General features: G+C 43.5%; 1 protein-coding gene across 4 annotated transcripts; it reads right to left on the bottom strand.

Moving 5' to 3' along the window:
- Positions 1–54: 54 nt before the first annotated feature.
- On the bottom strand, positions 55–17,223 carry LOC133511245 (zinc finger protein GLIS2). 4 transcript variants are annotated; one of them, XM_061839990.1, is made up of 9 exons: positions 15,867–17,223; positions 12,127–12,822; positions 11,837–11,998; positions 8,915–9,022; positions 6,730–6,802; positions 6,547–6,631; positions 2,744–2,796; positions 2,553–2,663; positions 403–1,273 (listed from the first exon to the last, which is right to left on the bottom strand). In XM_061839990.1, the coding sequence occupies exons 2-9, from the start codon at positions 12,715–12,717 to the stop codon at positions 1,134–1,136; spliced, it is 1,323 nt and encodes a 440-aa protein (XP_061695974.1). In that variant the 5' UTR covers positions 12,718–12,822; positions 15,867–17,223; the 3' UTR covers positions 403–1,133. The 4 variants fall into 4 exon arrangements, with proteins under 4 accessions (XP_061695975.1, XP_061695974.1, XP_061695973.1 ...); XM_061839991.1 differs by lacking the exons at positions 403–1,273; positions 15,867–17,223 and adding an exon at positions 55–186 and having other exon boundaries at positions 12,127–13,201; XM_061839989.1 differs by lacking the exon at positions 15,867–17,223 and having other exon boundaries at positions 12,127–13,201.
- Positions 17,224–18,580: the final 1,357 nt, after the last annotated feature.

Below are 18,580 nucleotides of genomic sequence, written 5' to 3'. Positions count from 1 at the left end.
CAAAGAGTTCCAGCTTTAATACCCTCCCCTCCTCCCCCCACCACCATCCCACCCACCGCACTCATTTTTGGCAGGTTGGCGTTCATGAATCCAAATAGACGGCATCCATGAGGGAGAGGCAGCGATCCACAGCTCCCATCTGGTACAGGAAGTTGTCGTCATCCACGTTGTGCATCAGGTTAAATGCTGGAGTGGGAGGAGAGACAAGTTCACAGGACTTGGTGAAGCAACATACGTCTCGTTGTCCAAGGCTATTCTTGTAAAAATGAATATGTTTGAAAAGCGCAATAATGGTGTCCAATCTTTGATATAGATGTCAGCAAAAAACAAGTACTGGAACGGACTAGACTGGATCTAAAATCATTCATTTTACCACTCTTATATAAGCAGTCCATTTCATCTCCGGCTCCAGCACTTCTATCCAGAAGCGCCCAGAAAGTATGGAGAGCTCACGTGATCACAACAAAAACAGGTTGCTGAGGTCCCAACATTGTAGCTAGGAGTAGGCTCAAATGTTGCTTGTTTGAAGTCCCTCCATCCATCTTCTATGGCTTTTCCAGTTCGAGTCACGGGGCCAGTTGCTTTAGCAAGGATGTCCAGACTTCCCTTTCCCCAGTAACTTCATCCAGCTCTTCCGGGGGGATCTCGAGGCATCTCCAGGCCAGCTGAGAGACACAGTCTCTCCATCATGTCGTCCCTGGGGTTTCTTTCCGGTGGGACATGCCCAGAACACCTCACCAGGGAGGCATCTGGATAAGATACCCCAGCCAACTCATCTGGCTCCTCTCAATGCAGAAGAGCAGCGGGTTGACATGGAGCACCTCCCGGATGATCGACCTTCTCACCCTATCTCGAAGGGAGAGTCCGGACACCCTACAGAGGAAATTAATTTCACCTGTACGTATCCGGGAACTTGTTCTTTTGGTCACGACCCAAAGCTTGTGACCATAGGTGATGGTAAGAACATAAATCAAGCGGTAAATTGTGAGCTTCAGCTTTCAATTTAGCTCCTTCCTTACCACAACAGACGAATACAAAGTACACATCACTGCAGACCCTGGAACCAATCTGCCTCTCAGTTTACTGTTCCAATCTTCCCTCACTCGTGACCAAGACCCCAAGATACTTGAATTTTACACTTGGGGCAGGATGTCATCCCTGATCTGGAGAGCGCACGCCACCCTTTTCAGACTGTGGACCATAGTCTCAGATTTGGAGGTGTTGATTCTCATTCCAGCCGGCTGTAAACCCTTCCAGAGATTGGAGATCACACCTTGATGAAGCCAACAGAACCACATGATTTGTAAAGACCAGAAATGCAATGCTGAAGACACTAAATCAGACCCCCTCTACACATCGGCTGTGCCGAGGGATTCTGTCCATAAAATGTATGGACATAATCCGTGACAAATTGCAGCCTTGCCGGAGAAACGAGTCTGACTTATTGCTGGCTATGCAGACCAAACTCTGACACCGGTCGTACAGGGACTAAACAGTCCGTATCAGCGGGTTTGGTACCCCATACTCCCCGGTCTGCTAATCCAGAGGTATTATCCCCGATGTCTGCAGAATGTTGCAGAGGCATGTCAACCAGGACAACCCCACAACATCCAGAGCGTTTAGGATTCCCGGGCCAATCTCGTTCACCCATGGGGCCCTGCCCCCGAGGAGCTATTTAACCATCTCGATGACCTCAACCCCAGAGATAGGCGAGCCCGACTCAGACAACATAGACTCTGCTTCCTCATGGGAAGGCATGTTGCTGGAATTGAGGAGGTCTTTGCAGTATTCTCGGGTGCAATGTGAGCTGGGCGGTAGCCGAAGGTGGGGACCTTTGTGATCTGATCCCCAGCAACAAAAACTGGGTCTAGGGACATGGACTGTCATCTCTCTGCCAGGGAAGGAGCCCGAGCTGGTATGTGAGGTCAAGAAGTTTCAATTAGATATAGTAGGACTCACTTCTACATACCGCTTGGGCTCTGGTACCAGTCCTTTTGAGAGGGGTTGGACTCTGTTCCACTCTGGAGTTGCCCACGGTGAGAGGGACCGAGCAGGTGTGGGTATGCTTATTGCATCCTGGCTTGGCACCTGTACTCTTGGCTTCACCCAGGTGGATGAGAGGGTAGCCTCTCTCCGCCTTCGGGTGAGGGCGCAGGTCCAGACTGTTGTTTGTGCCAATGTACCAAACAACAGTTCAGAGTACCCACCCTTTTTGGAGTCCTTAAAGGAAGTGGTGGAGAGGGCTCCCTCTGGGGACCCCATCATTCATACCTACTGTAGCTTATTATTTTTCTGTCTTTGTGTAATATCACTTGATCAAGCCTTTTCTAACGCTCTATACTACAAAATAAGAAAAGTATGTACAGGTATGATTATTGCTGATATCAGATCCAATTGTAAACGGTATTGGCCAAAACAAAGTTGCAATATCGGTATCGCTCATTAGTAAAATAATCTGTTTTTGCTTATGAGTTGACTCGTGTTTAGTACAAAAGCTGCCATGTTTTTAAAAAGAACTTAGACACTGCATTTCATGTATTCACTATCGCTACCTGCAGAGGATGCTGCTGAGGTTTGTGGGAAACACACAGCTGGTTCGACAAAACCTCCTTCAACAATTGGCCGAGAAGTTCTCCTCTCCCCAAAGAGTTCCCCTGGAAACACTGATGCAAAGCAGTGTCAAACTGGAGTGAGGACACGATATGATCCTGGTGTTGTTGCGGAAGCTCGTTGCCTTGAGTACCGTGTTGTTGCTGCAGGAGGGTGTCAGTTGAGGTCGTAAACAGTGTGTTCCTCCTGTCAAACAAAGTGTCACATGTTCATCATAGCAATACAAATTCCATTTCAAACATTTGCCAATTTCCTGCGGTTGCAACTCAGGCAAAAAAGCTTTTTAAAACCAAAACGACTGATTCCCTGTTCAGGTATGGGCATTGTTTTTGAGTCTTTATCATGCGGTCCACTACGATAGGCATGTCCACCCAATTTCATGTTGATCCGAGAATCTAGTGTCAGGGGGCAATTTATTTCCATTTTTTATTGGGTTATGACTGAAGTGCAATGCCAGTCTGAAACCAAAATCACCAACTCATGTTCAAGTTCAGGCATGCGGCCTTGAGACTTCTTCATGTGTCACGATTCAGAGAGGGCCAGTGGTGGTGCCGTGGTTTACAAATTTGTTATATAAGCCGGGTGCAGTCTGTGCTGGAAATGTTATTGTTTCTTTTAAATTCTGTGATTTCCAACCTTCATGTACATTTTTGCTACCATAAGGTGGTCCCAGCCCCGCCTGTGTGGAGTTTGCATGTTCTCCCCGTGCCAGGCGGGTTTTCTCTGGGCACCTCGGTTTCCTCCCACATCCCAAAAGAATTAATTGGATCCTCTAAATTGCCCCTACATGTGGTTATGAGCGCGATTGTTGTCTGTCTCCATGTGCCCCGCGATTGGCTGGCATCCAGTTCAGGGTGTACTCTGCCTCCTGGCCTTTGACAGCTGGGATAGGAAGCGACCCTTGTGAGGATAAGTGGCCAATAAAATGGATGGATGGATATATATACAGTGAAGAAAATAAGTCTTTGAACACCCTGCTATATTACAAGTTCTCCCACTTAGAAATCATGGAGGGCTCTGAAATTTTCATCGTAGGTGTAGCTCCACTGTGAGAGAGATAAAAAAAAAAAAATCCAGAAATCACAATGTGTGACTTTTTTTTAATGATTTATTTGTGGGATACAGCTGCAAATAAGTATTTGAACACCTGTCTATCAGATGGAATTCTGACCCTGAACGACCTGTTAGTGCGCCTTTAAAAGTCCGCCTCCACTCCATGTATTATCCTGAATCAGATGCGCCTGTGTGAGGAGATTAGCTGCATAGAGACACCTGTCCACCCCATACAATCAGTAAGACTCAAACTTGTAACATGGCCAAGACCAAAGAGCTGTCCAAAGACACCAGAGACAAAATTGTACAACTCACACGGCTGGAAAATGCTACGGAGAAATTGCCAAGCAGCTAAGTGATAAAAGGTCCACTGTTGGAGCAATCTTTAGAAAAGGGAAGAAGCTAAACATGATGGTCAATTTCAATCAGAGTGGAATCCCATGGAAGATATCACCTCGTGGGGTCTCAATGATCCTTAGAAAGGTGAGGAATCAGCCCAGGACTACACGACGGACTTGGTCAATGACCTGAAAAGAGCTGGGGCCACTGTTTCCAAGGTGACTTTTGGGAATACACTAAGAAATCATGGTTTGAAATCATGCATGGGAAGGAAGGTTCCCCTGCTTAAACCAGCACATGTCAAGGCCCATCTCAAGTTTGCCAATGATCATTTGGATGATACAGAAGAGTCATGGGAGAAGGTTTTGTGGTCAGATGAGATCAAAATTGAACTTTTTGGTCATAATTCCACTAACTGTGTTTGGAGGAAGACGAATGATGAGTTCCATCCCAAGAACACCATCCCTACTGTGAAGCAATGGTGGTGGTAGCATCATGCTTTGGAGGTGTTTATCTGCACATGGGACAGGACAACTGCACTGTATTAAGGAGAGGATGACCGCGGCCATGTTTTGTGAGATTTTGGGGAAGAACCACTTTCCCTCGGTCAGAGCATTGAAGATGGGTCGTGACTGGGCCTTGCAACATGACAATGACCCAAACCACAAAGCCAGGAAACCAAGGAGTGGCTCCATAAGAAGCATATCAAGGTTCTGGCGTGGCCTAGCCAGTCTCCAGACCTAAACCCAATAGAAAATTTTTGGAGGGAGCTGAAACGCCGTGTTTCTCAGCAACAGCCCAGAAACCTGTCTGATCTAGAAAAGATCTGTGTGGAGGAGTGGGCCAAAATCCCTCCTGCAGTGTGTGTAAACCTGGTAAACAACTCCAGGAAACCTGTGACCACTGTACCAAATTTAAACATTGGTTTTCTCAGGTGTTCAAATACTTATTTCCAGCTGTATCACACAAATAAATCCTTAAAAAAAAATCATACATTGTGATTTCTGGATTTTTCTCATTAGATTATCTCTCTCACAGTAGACATGCACCTACGATGAAAATTTCAGACCCCTCCATGATTTCTAAGTGGGAGAAATTGCAATATAGCAGGGTGTAAATACTTATTTTCTTCACTATATACATATATACATGTATGTATATATATTGTGTGTGTGTGTCTGTTTGCGTGTGTGTGCATGTGTGTGTGGAAAGCAAAATGCTGTTTGTCATTCATAAAAGATGCAACCTGTCTAAAAAGTAAGGAACATAGTGATGAAAGCTTGGTTGGATCTCTGCCTGGTTGCAGGCTGCTTGTGGAAACGGATCTTCCGAGAAGGTTCTGACATCGTTTACAATGCCTGGATGACCTTGCGCTTGCTGAGTTGTTCTAAAAGTCCTGCGGTGAAATTAACGACACTTTGGATATTCTGACGCACGTTTGTTACACGATTTCCACACTGGCCCCCAGACACCACCACCCATCACCACTAAACCACTGTTGGGCCAAATGACCGGTCGCTCCATGACTGTTCTCTTATGCTACATGAAAATCAATAGCAAAGTCTATCATGAGTAGATCCACTTAAAAAAGTCTAAAAAAGCCATGTTGGAAAAGATTCAGGTCTGCTGATTTGGTTTGATTGAATGTTGCCATTTGGCGTCATTTTGGCTATTTCCAGGGGTCCTTCTTCAGCGAACCTCTTCTTGAAATTTGTCCGATTCCTACCAAATTTGAGTGATGTATACCAAGCAGATAGATGACACAATATTTCGATACTTCTAAACACAAAAATGTTTTCTTTCAAGGTTCTATGTACTGTAAGTGTCCAATCTGATTGTTCCTAACATCACTTACGGCCTCTAAGCGCTTTTTCAGGATATTTGGAATTACCACAACAGGATTTTATACCCTTGTAAAAAATTAACAAAATCTACACAATAGGACCAAACACACGTTAGTTCTCCAAAAGATTTAAATCTCCTGCAGTGGAAAAACATTATTATTGCATGATATGGTTTCCACCTTAGTTGGAAGGGGCTGTTTAGGGATGTATCCAGGGGGTGGGAGTTTGGGGGGGGGTTATCCAGGAATGTGCTGACTGTGCACAAACACTCTGACTCAACATGGAAACCGAAGGCTGCCAAGTGCAAAAAGAAAAGCAACTGCAGGGATGATATGCAGTGGGGGGTGGCGATGAGGGGTCGTAAAGGGGGTTTGGTTGGACGATGGAGCGTTCCTTCTTGTGGGTCCCCTGAGGAGGGATTTGGCAGGGGTCCTGGCTTTCTGCTGGAGGCTTCATAAATCAACCTCATCGTGATAGGCAATCTCTGTTCACTTTTGACTGGATGAAACTTTCTTACTCACTTCCTGTGTCCAGACCATCTGAAGTCCAGTTGGCTTAATGAAGAGCAGACATTTATCTTACGCATACTAAAACTAACAGAACCACGGTGGAAGCTCTCAGGTTGAAAATTCTACTTGGAATTTAAGTAAAGAACAACAAAAATACAAAAAGTGAACAGAAATCTGGCCATTTTACTGACCCGTGGAAGTTTCCTCCAATCCCGAGAGAGTGGATGTCAGCTTGGATGGGCACATGGTCCAAGCTCTCTCCTTTAGTGAACGAACCTGAAAGAAACAGTGGAGGATTAGTTCACGTCACGGGTTTGGTACTCATGGTACTCATTGATGGGGGCGGGGGGGTTAATTGGCTATAGTTGGTATACCTGGGAAGTTGTCTAGGTCCAGGAAAGTTGAGCTGTTGAACAGGTCTGATTCTGGTACTGTGTACATGTGAATCTGTGAGGATGGCATAATGAAGTCAACACTTAATAATATAATAATAATATTTAATACAAAAAAGGGAACAATAAAAATTCTAACTTGGCTGTAATAATAAGTGATGATCCAAATATAGTTACAAGTCTAAATTCGGTATGGTTCAAGTTCCAAATCCTATGAAGTGCCAGGTTAAAATTTAATGTGACTCCTGGTCTAAACGTATGTGTGTACCCTGCTTCAAATCCTCTACGCTTCCTCTTCCAAATCATTGGTGCCTGCAGGTCCAAATCCTATAGTCCAAATCCACTATGGCTGGACCAAATTCCATGCAGTTCCAGGTTCACATACTCTGTGGTTCCAGGTCAAAAACGCGGGATTCCAAGTTCAACTCCATTGTGATTCCTGATCTAAACCATTATCGATCTTTCTCCAAATCCTGTTTGTTTCCTGTTTCAAACCATGTTTGTTTCCAGGTCTCACTCTTATGGGTCAAATCCACCGTGGCTCCAAGGCCCCATGGCTCCAAGGCCAAATCCCATGTTTTTACAGGGTTAAAGTGTAAAATGGCAAGAGGTCGATATCAGGTGAGGTTTCTGATAGAAATCACAATCCCAAGCCAATGCAGGTCGAGATATAAATCCTCTGCATAACCAAGTCCAAAATCCTTTTGCTTCTAGATTCAAATTCAACGTGGGTTCATATCCAAAAGCCTACAAAAATCCAGGTCCAAATTTCATGTTGCTTAGGGCATAGGTGTCATGTAGTTCCTGGTCCAAATGTGTAACCAGGTCAGTATCCGCTCTTGATCCAGGTTTGTATCCTGTATGGTTGAAGTACATACGGAGTTTGGTTTTTGGTCCCAATCCCATATGTTTTGTTTTTTTTTGTTCAAATCCTATCTGGAACCAGGTCCATAGCCCCTGTGGTTCTACATCAATACCCCAAGTAGTTTCTGGTACAAATCCTTTGAAGTTACAAAGTCAAATCCTATGTGGTTCAAGGTCCTCATTCTGTGTGGTTTGAGCTTCAAATCTTCAAATTGCAGTTTTCCTGCATGGTGCTCATCGTGGCACACGAACTCACAAGTGGTTGTGCTTAAGACCAACGAATCCTCTCAGTTTGTCACTTACCTCCAAAGAAAACAAACTGTGTCCAGATAGCATGGAACAATGGGCTCCCTCATCCCAACTACCAGGGTACGTGTGCGTAATGCTTCTTTTCATCCTATTGATCAGAGACTGGCTAACTCTGAAAACACCAGTTCTTCACGCTCAGATGGACTGCAAGGTGTCTGCCGTTTCTTTAAATTGTTCAATTTTATATGCAAGATTGACCTGCAATTTTTTGTTGTTGGGATCTATAAAAATTCCAGGAGAAGGGCACAAACATGGAAGAAATGTCTCAATGGATTATTTTCATCCATCCATTTTCTGAGCCGCTTATCCTAACAAGGGTCGCGGGAGTGCTGGAACCTATCCCGGCAGTCATCAGGCAGAATGCGGGGTACACCCTGGACTGGTTGCCAGCCAATTGTAGGGCACATGGAGACAGAAAACAGTCACACCTAAGGGTAATTTAGAGTGTCCAATTAATGTTGCATGTTTTTGGGATGTGGGAGGAAACCGGAGTGCCCGGAGAAAACACATGCAGGCACAGGAAGAACATGCAAATTCCACACAGGTGGGGTCAGGATTTGAACCCCGGTCCTGAGAACTGTGAGCCCAATGCTCTACAGGTGATCCACTGTTCCTTAAGTGATTATAACAGTATCAAAAGACAAAATGTGTGGCTCTTTAGGATAGGTGTGCAATGAGTATTTTTGGTCCCAACATAACTTCTTGGAAAAGGCAAACCAAACTAAAACAAAATAAATATTGAATTGATACAGATTGTTACTTTGCCCAGTTTATGATGGTAAAAATGTTTTTTTTTTGTCATCGTTCAACCAATTATGATGACAAATTTGGTTTGTTTTGAAAAAGGTGTGCTGTTACATTTCTTAGTCCCAATACCCATTGGGAAAAATATCTTGGCAAAAATACAGGCCAAAATTAACACAGTTAGACAGTCCAAGAGTAAATGTATACAAATAATTGGAAATAAAGCTTCCTATTAGTGTTAGAGTTGGACCTTGGCCTCCTGGATGCCTTTGGCTGAATGAGTCTTGACGTGCTTTCGCAGGGAGCTTGGGTCAGTGTAGCGCTTAGTGCACCCTGGGATCTGACAGGCATATGGCTTCTGTGAATCAAAAACAACAGCAACAGATGAATTTTATGTGCCGGACAACAAGAAGCTTGATGAGTAAAAAGAAAACAGTCAGAGTAAAAATAAGCCTGCAAAAGCGCAACAGGTTGTCAACATTTTAAAGTGCAGTACTGTATACAGTTTGAAGATCTTCACCAAGCCTAAAAGGTCCCATATTTGGGCTCTTTAGATCTCCATAGAAGGACTCTCGAACATGGACTCAGTATATCCATCCATCCATCGATCCATTTTCTTTGCCACTTCTCCTCACGAGGGTCGCTGGGAGTGCTGGATCCTATCCCAGCTGTCAATGGGCAGGAAGCAGGGTATAAACCGAACTGGTTGCCAGCCAATCGCAGGGCACATCGAGACATACAGCCACACTCACAATCACTCCTTGGGGCAATTTAGGGTGTCCAATTAATGTTGCACGTTTTAGTCATGTGGGAGGAAACTAGAGTGCCCGGAGAAAACCCATGCAGGCACGGGGAGAACATGCAAACTCAAACACAGGCGGGGCCAGGATCGAACCCTGGACCTCAGAACTGTGAGGCCAACACTTTACAGTGGCCCCACCGTGCCCCCGAACTCAGTATAAATGTGTCAAATTCATTAAAAAAAAACAACAACTTGGTTTTATCATACGAGTGTCCAGAGAAGGCCCCTCTGACAGCTATTTCTGTTTGACCCAGTTTTGTATCTGCTTTGTCCATATTTGGCTCAGACCGCCCAATTCCTCTGTGTACACATGTTTATAGTGTTTACTGGGATGAGAGCAGAGAGTTAGGCGGCACTCTTAGCTCATGACGAAGATAAGCTCGAAAAATGACCTCATTTCAGGGCTCTTGGAAGAAACCCTCTGGAAAGTCAGGAATGATTGGACAATTTTAATTCATATTTCACATGTTTACTGAGGCTCCATAAAAGGAATAGTCCATCCAAAATACTGCACTAGAAAAAGTTGGTTTGCCAAAATACAGGACCTTTAGATATCTATCAACTACCATCATCGCTAACTGCACCACAACTTTCATTTCTTAATTGTATTATATAAATATCATGTGACATCTGACATCACAATGGATAACAGCTGTTTTACACATAGTTTTACAAAAAAAAAATTCTCCCTACATCAACTGGATTTGCTTGTTGCTGCTGTATTTTTTTTCCACATACAGTATTATTTTCATGCTAAAACATAATGCTCTCGAGATAGGATATGTGGGGGGGGGGTGCAGATTTCCCAGAATTCTGTGATTACTTCAAGAAATACTGTATTGAGCAACAGGCATTAAAAACAAACACGTCTCCCTTCAAGCACACTCACTTATGACCCGAATAGTACAACCACAGGAGACTTTTTGGGGCATGCAACCATTTGACAACTTTTGATTCGCCCAGCAGCAAGTCTGTTAGCTGGAAGCCACAAGAAGAATGGAAAGAAGAAAAAAAATTATTGCGCCTTGTTACGACAATAAGTCACTGATGTAACGTTTGCCAGATCGACGCAAAGTCCTCATCACTTGCTGGTAGTTGTAAAAATAACTGCGGCTTGTGGTGTCGGTCCGCTGCGGCCAATGTGATTTCACAATCTTCAAAAATGAGTTCAACTATGCAGAAGACATTGTAAGAATTCTGAGGATCAAGCAATCTTTGCTGTTTTGCACACAGTTCTATTTATAGCTATGCAGATTTGGGGGAGTTTCAGAGTTTATTAAGTTTATCACCAAAATCTCTTTTTGGATTCTGGAGGATTCTTGATACTCATTGCTTAGATGTCATTTCCATTGATTCCAGTCACTAGTGGACATATTTACAAAGTATTTCCAAGAAATCGCCGTCCTTAAAGTGAAAATAAATGTCTTCTAAATATGACACAGTGCAACGAAAATTATTGTTAAAAAACCTGCCCAATTTTGAGTGATTAAAAAAAAAAGATATCAAATACGGTCTCAAAATAGTGAAAAATGAATCCATGCTCTCCGATGTCAGATGTTGTGGGCGTGTCTCCTGATCGTGATGAAACCATTCCCCGGTCAGCTGGTATATCACTGGTACAATCCAGAAAAATTGATTCTACTTCATGTACAATAACATCTTTCTTATGCCTACACATCCCTACAGTTGAGCCATGAAATCAGTTTTTTTAAAGTTTAAAGTCTCCGACGGCTGCACTATACCCCATCAGCTCATTTTTCATGCTGCAACAATGATGTGCTTTGTATTGGCTGTGTCAGTGGACTATCTGAAGCGAAGATACATTTTCAAAAAGTAAATACAGGTAGCTAACTGCAAGTTACAACTGAGCCGGATAACCACAGATGCCGAAGTTGCTCAATTTCTTCTACTCTTCCTCATGGTGGACTCCAAATCAGCACAATGCACTGTTTTACCAATGCCTAAAAACTGAAGTGGTTAAAAAGAGGGATTTCTTCACAATGGAGTACTTCCTAGAGCTCATCTTTGCATGTTTCCAGAAATTATCTTCAAACATGCATCAAAAAAATCCTCTCGAAAAAAAAAAATCTCTGAATGCACTTTATCAGGCCTTAAAATGTGGTTTCTGCAATTTCACCTCATGGACTTACTGTACCGTACCCATGTCATTTTATCCATTTCCCAACGGGTGTTGTATCTACTGTATATGCAGTATGATCAAATCAAAGGATGAAACGTGTGGCTTGTTTGGAACAAGTCTGCTATTTTCTTAATCTAAAGACTGACATAAACATAAGCACTTATTTATTTATTTATTTTTCTCCCAGATATGGACAGTATGAAGCGGCGGTGGGTAAATTGTGGACTGACCGTGTCGAGGTGAGTTCGCTGGTGCTTGGCGCGATCGCTGGAGTTACTGAAGGCCTTAAAGCAACCGAGGTGCTGGCAAATGTATGGCTTCTCCCCTGTGTGGCTCCGCAGGTGGATCTTCAGGTTCTCCAGACGGGAAAATTCTTTGGAGCAGCCCTCAAACTGGAAACAATCGCAACAAAATCATGACATTTCAAAAGTCTTTTTACCTTTTTCTCTCATCTCCTCTGCTTTCGCATCCCTTCGATAAGAACATTTTCCCTTAAATCTGAGCTTCCTTATGAACTCACCATGCACTTGTTGGGCTTCTCCCCAGAGTGCACCCTCATGTGGATGAGCAGCTTGTAGCGTGCATTGAAAGGCTTTCTGCGTCGGACGCAATCAGCCCAGAAGCAGGCGAATTCCTCCCCCTTACGCTGGTCCACGTGCACCTTCTCTATGTGCCTTGCCAGTTCCTCCGGGCTCCTGCAGGTGGCATTGCAGTCGGTCCAAAGACATGGCTGATCATGGAACATGTCCCCTGTCAGCTCTTGTTTTACGCAGAGACGGCCCTCTGGGGTTTTTTGAGATGTATCCCAACCAGGTAGGATGTAAGATACAGGATGGGGAGGTTGGGAACTAACGCAGAACACATGGGAGTTTTTAGGACTGGTGGAGAATTCCACCTCTGTTTTGTCAGGGTTGGACTTGCAGGTGAGCTCCAGAGAGGACAGGGTAGTCTTGGGTGCACAGCACAGCCCAGCACTACCCGGAAGAATTGATGACTGAACCCCAGAATATGGGGGCTGCTGCTGGTTCTCCACATTTTCAAAGAGACTGTGAAGAGTCGTCTGGGTGTCGGGAGGTCCAAAGTCCGGGGGTCCGAAGTCTGGGGGCCACATTTTGGGTGTCGACTGAATGCCGTCATGCCGTGTCGAACATCTCTTGGCTCTCGAGCATCACATCTTCAACATGTGGGATCTCCACAGTCAGACATCTTATGTACACTGTTTGGGAACAAGAAAATTTAATGTGACAAAAAAATTATGATCCAAGAAAAGTCCTTCAGATCAGGAATCTGTTTACATCAGAGAGTTGGGTATGACCATTTGGTTTTGCTTTGACGTGTAGGAGTTTGGAAAGTCACCAATTTTTAGGAAACGCCTTTGAGAGAGCGCAAATGAACGCCTGAACCCTGGTCCAGAAGTATGTTGGTTGGGAAAAATGACAGAAACCTTCTCTAGTTGGCTGCACTCATATGCTGTTGATGTCATTCACAGCAGGTAATGACTCATGGGTACGACCCAACCGGGTTCTTTAATACGGATGCAGCTCAGACGATGAGTAAGTGGACTTCTGAAAGACCAGCCGGTCTTTAAATGTATGTTTCACACACGTGGTTTACTGGTACAGTCTGGTTTACTGTTTTATGGTCCTTCCTGTAACATGAAGCCCTGGGAATTGTGAGACAATCTTAATTAAACAGATTTAAAGTTCATGTCTGGAGATATGCATCAACTTTTTCATTTAGCGGTTTTTTAGGTTAAAACTTAAGTCAATCATAATAATACATATCATGCATTCCCATTTCAAAATTTATCAATCTTATTTAATTTTAACAATTGTTAGGTTATTTACCGCCGTTGTCTGTTTGTGTTTAGGACAGGTATTAATGTTAGCAAAAGTTAGTGACTGAAGATAGGGTTAGGGATTAGAGTTATTTAGAGGTTAGGGTTAGTGTTTACCAAATAGGGTTTAATTTTAGCTTGGGTGAATGTGGGGTATAGCTTGTGAAAGGGTTGATATTAACTAGGTCAAGTTTTTTTTGTTAGGTCAGGGTTCACTCGGGTTATGGCTTGGTATTGGTTGGGATGAGTGTCAGCTTGGAGTTGGGGTTGGAATCATGTTTGGGGTTTAGGGTTAGCATTAGCATTAGCATTACCTGGGGTTGGGGTACAGGGATTGCATTAACCTAACGGTACTTTAATGAAGGGTTTGGGTTAGGGTTACTCTTTACCTGACCAATACTGAAAAACTTTATGAAGCAACACACCAGACCCCCATGCAAAGTTCCACAAGGAATACAACCATTTAAAAAAACACTTTGGGCTGTGGTCCATAAAGAAGAGTGTTACGGTAAAACTAAGAAAAGTTTTCCCACAAAGCCTGCCGCGAGCCAATACACTGTACAGCAAAATGGCAACTTGGTCTCATGTGGTGTCTTTTCAAGACGCGCTGGCTGAGCTTAGCTAAACACAGCTGTGGCCTTTTAAAACCAGCATAGGCGTGCTCTTGACCTAAAAACGCACGTGCCTCTTGGTCTGGACGGTGAGTGAAAAACGTCACTGAGATCCAGAGATGCAAGCACCTCGATCCTCTCTTCTTACGCCGGGCCAGATAATACATCAATGATGTAACCCCTTTCAAAACTTTTTTTAATGTCCTGTGAGCCCCTGTGTATCCTCAGTAACGCCAGCAATTGGCCGTGGTCTGAGAGTTTACACTTATTGAGCTTATTGAGCATTTTTTTTAACATCATATAAGACATACTAAATTGTGCTTTTAGACACATTCAGGATGAGGGATCAAATGTTATCTTTAGGACCTTGAGGGTTAAATTAGGGGAGGGTTTGTGTTGGAGGCATGGTCATCTTAGGCTGGTGATAGAGTTTAAGGATTAGACAAAGGGCCAGGTTTAGGGATAGAAAGTTCGGGGTAAGGGTTAGGATTACAGTTACGGGTTAGATTACAGTTAAGGTTCGGTTAGGACGATCTGGGATAATAAATGGACATTTACTGCTGCTCCTCTGCTGACCTCCATACTGTTTACACAAACTGTCAACAGCTACAAGCTATGACCAAGTGAAATCATGCCGATAGCAGTCACTTTATTGGCCTCACGGAAGAGGGGGTTGCTACACAAAATAAAGGAATTTGGTTGAATTGCAAGCAGGAAGATGGAGAGGGCCTTGAGATACCAGCGACCTGACTTGTAAGGTTTTCGAAACACAAGGAGTCATTCTGCCAATTTGTTTGCTTTGAAAATGTTGATATGCGAGCGCTTTATGTTGTATTTCAATTTTACTTTGTCACTGATAATTTTGCAATAGGGAAATTGTCATCAACAACATATTGGAGACGAAAAATATGATACATGACGATATATACAGAGCGTTGGCCTCATAGTTCTGAGAACCGGGTTTCAAATCCCGGCCCCACCTGTCTGCAATTTGCATAATCTCCTCGTGCCTGCAGGGGTTTTCTCCGGGCACTCCGGTTTCCTCCCACATCTCAAAAACATGCAACATTAATTGGAGTCTCTAAATTGCCCCGAGGTGGGATTGTGAGTGTGACTGTTGTCTGTCTCCTTGTGCCCTGCAATTGGCCGGCATCCACTTCAGGGTGCACCCTGCCTTTTGCCGGATGACAGCCGGGATAGGCTCCAGCACTCCCGCGACCCTCGTGAGGATAAGCGGCTAAGAAAAGGGATGGATGTTCTTGTTAAAAAAAGTCTGTATTTTTCTATTTCTATGTAGATTATCAGTTCTCCACGTGAAGGTAACCTGTGAAGTTTGAGGAAACTGGATTCTTGGTTGTTTAGTGAATTTTTTGTCTTGTTTTCCGAAAACATTCAAATATGACTTTAGCAACTGTGTTATTAGGCTAACGATTTCACAATAGTCGATATATTAGGTAAAACATGATCATCAATGATAAATACCAGTATCAATCTCAAACGACTGTTATTAGACGTTGGACACCCTCACTAACGCACTGATATGGGACATTGGTGTATCGATACTGTATCGAACCAATTGACTGCGTATATTGCCCAAAAACAAAACAAAGCATCACAAAATCTAAATTATGGAGAGTAAACTCTTCCTTCTTAAACTTTTTAAAAATATACATTCAGCTATTATTCAGTGACTAAACTATATTAATATTGACATTATCAACACACAATTAGATTGTTTGCTGTAGTATTTGTGGCATGCCCACTGTAAACTCTTCAAAGAGGCGGACAAAAATGTAGAATAGATGCACTCACGTGGCACGTAAGGCAACATCTGCTTGTCACCTTGCGTTTGAGGCTGAGGTCCGTATGAGCGAGTCAAATGGTCGCAAATCAGGCCGAGCCAGGTTGGTGCTGACCGCTTAGCAATATCTGATGTCTCCACCGCTCCGGTCCAAGCTGTATGGAGGTGCGCGCGCGCACGCTGGAGGCAACGCTTCTGTGGGGCGCGCACACATGCTGGAACCTGCCCCCGTGCCCCCGCCCCCCCACCACCCAAAAAAACGAGAGGGAGGAAAAGAAAAGACCCAGTAGCACATTGCCCAATAATTTTTATTAGTACTAGTCGTAGTACAGTAGTAGTAGTAGTAATAGTAGTAGTAGCAATAAAAGTAGTTGTACTGCACATCTTATAGTGTTACTATTCTTTGATACAACCTTCAAAATTGTGTGAAAATGTTTTTTTAAATCCTTGTTTCCTTTCTTGTTTCTAAATGATACTGTTAGCCTTATTACATCACCATCTGTGATAAAAAAAAAATTAAATAACGCTGCAAAATATTGTCCTGTGATAACACAAATATATTATCTTATGAAACCACGAGACAGATACATTTATGATGAAAACAAAAACAATGCATTCTTTTAATCATTATAGATAAAACATCTGTGATCAAAGTCCACATTTGAACAAAATGTATAGTTGCATTTTAATCATCAGACGACAACAAGAAAATATATGATAACATTTAAAGTACTGTAAAACTAAATGTTATTATTTTGATAAGAATATGGTAATTAGAATCAGATTATTATTCTTTTTCATCCAGCCATCACTTTATTGAGCCCCTTATCCTCAAAAAGGGAGCAGGATGAAAGAGAAATTCTGGAAGGAACTAGATGAAGTAGTTCTGAGCATCCCAGACAGCGAGAGAGTTGTGATTGGTGCAGATTGTAATGGACATATTGGTAAAGGAAACAGGGGCGATGAAGAAGTGATGGGTAAGTACGGCATCCATGAAAGGAACTTTGAAGGGCAGATGGTGGTGGACTTTGCAAAAAGGATGGAGATGGCTGTAGTGAACACTTATTTCCAGAAGAGGGAGGAACATATAGTGACCTACAAGAGCAGGTAGATTATATTTTGTGCAGACGATGTAATCTGAAGGAGGTTACTGACTGTAAAGTAGTGGTAGGGGAGAGTGTAGCTCGACAGCATAGGATGGTAGTATGTAGGATGATTCTGGTGGTGGGTAGGAAGATTAAGAAGACAAAGGTAGAGCAGAGAACCATGTGGTGGAAGCTGAGAAAGGAAGAATGTTGTGCGGCCTTCCGGAAAGAGGTGAGACAGGCTCTCGATGGACAACCGAAGCTCCCGGAAGACTGGACGACGACAGCCAAGGTGATCAGAGAGACAGGCAGGAGAGTACTTGGTGTGTCATCTGGTAGGAAAGGGGAGAAGGAGACTTGGTGGTGGAACCCCAAAATACAGGGAGTCATACAAGGAAAGAGATTAGCGAAGAAGAAGTGGGATACTGAGAGGACTGAGGAGAGGCGAAAGGAGTACATCGAGATGCGACGTAGGGCAAAGGTAGAGGTGGCAAAGGCTAAACAAGAGGCATATGAAGACATGTACACCAGGTTGGACACGAAAGAAGGAGAAAAGGATCTCTACAGGTTGGCCAGACAGAGGGATAGAGATGGGAAGGATGTGCAGCAGGTAAGGGTGATTAAGGATAGAGATGGAAATGTGTTGACTGGTGCCGGTAGTGTACTAAATAGATGGAAAGAATACTTTGAGAAGTTGATGAATGAAGAAAATGAGAGAGAAGGAAGAGTTGAAGAGGCAAGAGTGAAGAACCAGGAAGTGGAAATGATTACTAAGGGGGAAGTCAGAAAGGCACTACAAAGGATGAAAAATGGAAAGGCAGTTGGTCCTGATGACATACCGGTAGAGGTATGGAAGCAATTTGGAGAGATGGCTGTGGAGTTTTTGACCAACTTATTCAACAGAATACTAGCGGGCGAAAAGATGCCTGAAGAATGGAGGAAAAGTGTTCTAGTTCCCATTTTTAAGAACAAAGGGGATGTTCAGAGCTGTGGGAACTATAGAGGAATAAAGTTGATGAGCCACACAATGAAGTTATGGGAAAGAGTAGTGGAGGCTAGACTCAGGACAGAAGTAAGTATCTGCGAGCAACAGTATGGTTTCATGGCTAGAAAGAGTACCACAGATGCATTATTTGCCTTGAGGATGCTCGTGGAAAAGTACAGAGAAGGTCAGAAGGAGCTACATTGTGTCTTTGTGGATCTAGAGAAAGCCTATGACAGAGTACCAAGAGAGGAACTGTGGTACTGCATGCGTAAGTCTGGTGTGGCAGAGAAGTATGTTAAAATAGTACAGGACATGTATGATGGTAGCAGAACAATGGTGAGGTGTGCCTTAGGTGTGTCAGAGGAATTTAAGGTGGAGGTGGGACTGCATCAGGGATCAGCTCTGAGCCCCTTCCTGTTTGCAGTGGTAATGGATAGGCTGACAGATGAGGTTAGACTGGAATCCCCTTGGACCATGATGTTCGCAGATGATATTGTCATATGCAGTGAAAGCAGGGAGCATGCAGAGGAACAATTGGAAAGATGGAGACATGCACTGGAAAGGAGAGGAATGAAGATTAGCCGAAGTAAAACAGAATATATGTGCGTGAATGAGAAAAGTCGAGGGGGAAGAGTGAGGCTACAGGGAGAAGAGA

The sequence above is a fragment of the Syngnathoides biaculeatus genome, chromosome 13 (genome assembly GCF_019802595.1).
Source record: "Syngnathoides biaculeatus isolate LvHL_M chromosome 13, ASM1980259v1, whole genome shotgun sequence".
Lineage (NCBI taxonomy): Eukaryota > Metazoa > Chordata > Actinopteri > Syngnathiformes > Syngnathidae > Syngnathoides > Syngnathoides biaculeatus.
Note: the sequence above shows the minus strand (reverse complement) of the source record. Positions and strands in the feature narration are given on the sequence as shown.

Bases quoted from the DNA above. Each gene is read 5' to 3' on its own strand.
- LOC133511245 (XM_061839990.1), bottom strand. From the start codon at position 12,717: ATGTGGCCCCCAGACTTCGGACCCCCGGACTTTGGACCTCCCGACACC. The intron at 6,803-8,914 runs GTCCAACTCTAA...CCATCCTCACAG, and splicing joins AAGGCATCCAGGAGGCCAAG to ATTCACATGTACACAGTACC. The intron at 2,797-6,546 runs GTCAGTAAAATG...TTTGTTTGACAG, and splicing joins ATTGGAGGAAACTTCCACGG to GAGGAACACACTGTTTACGA.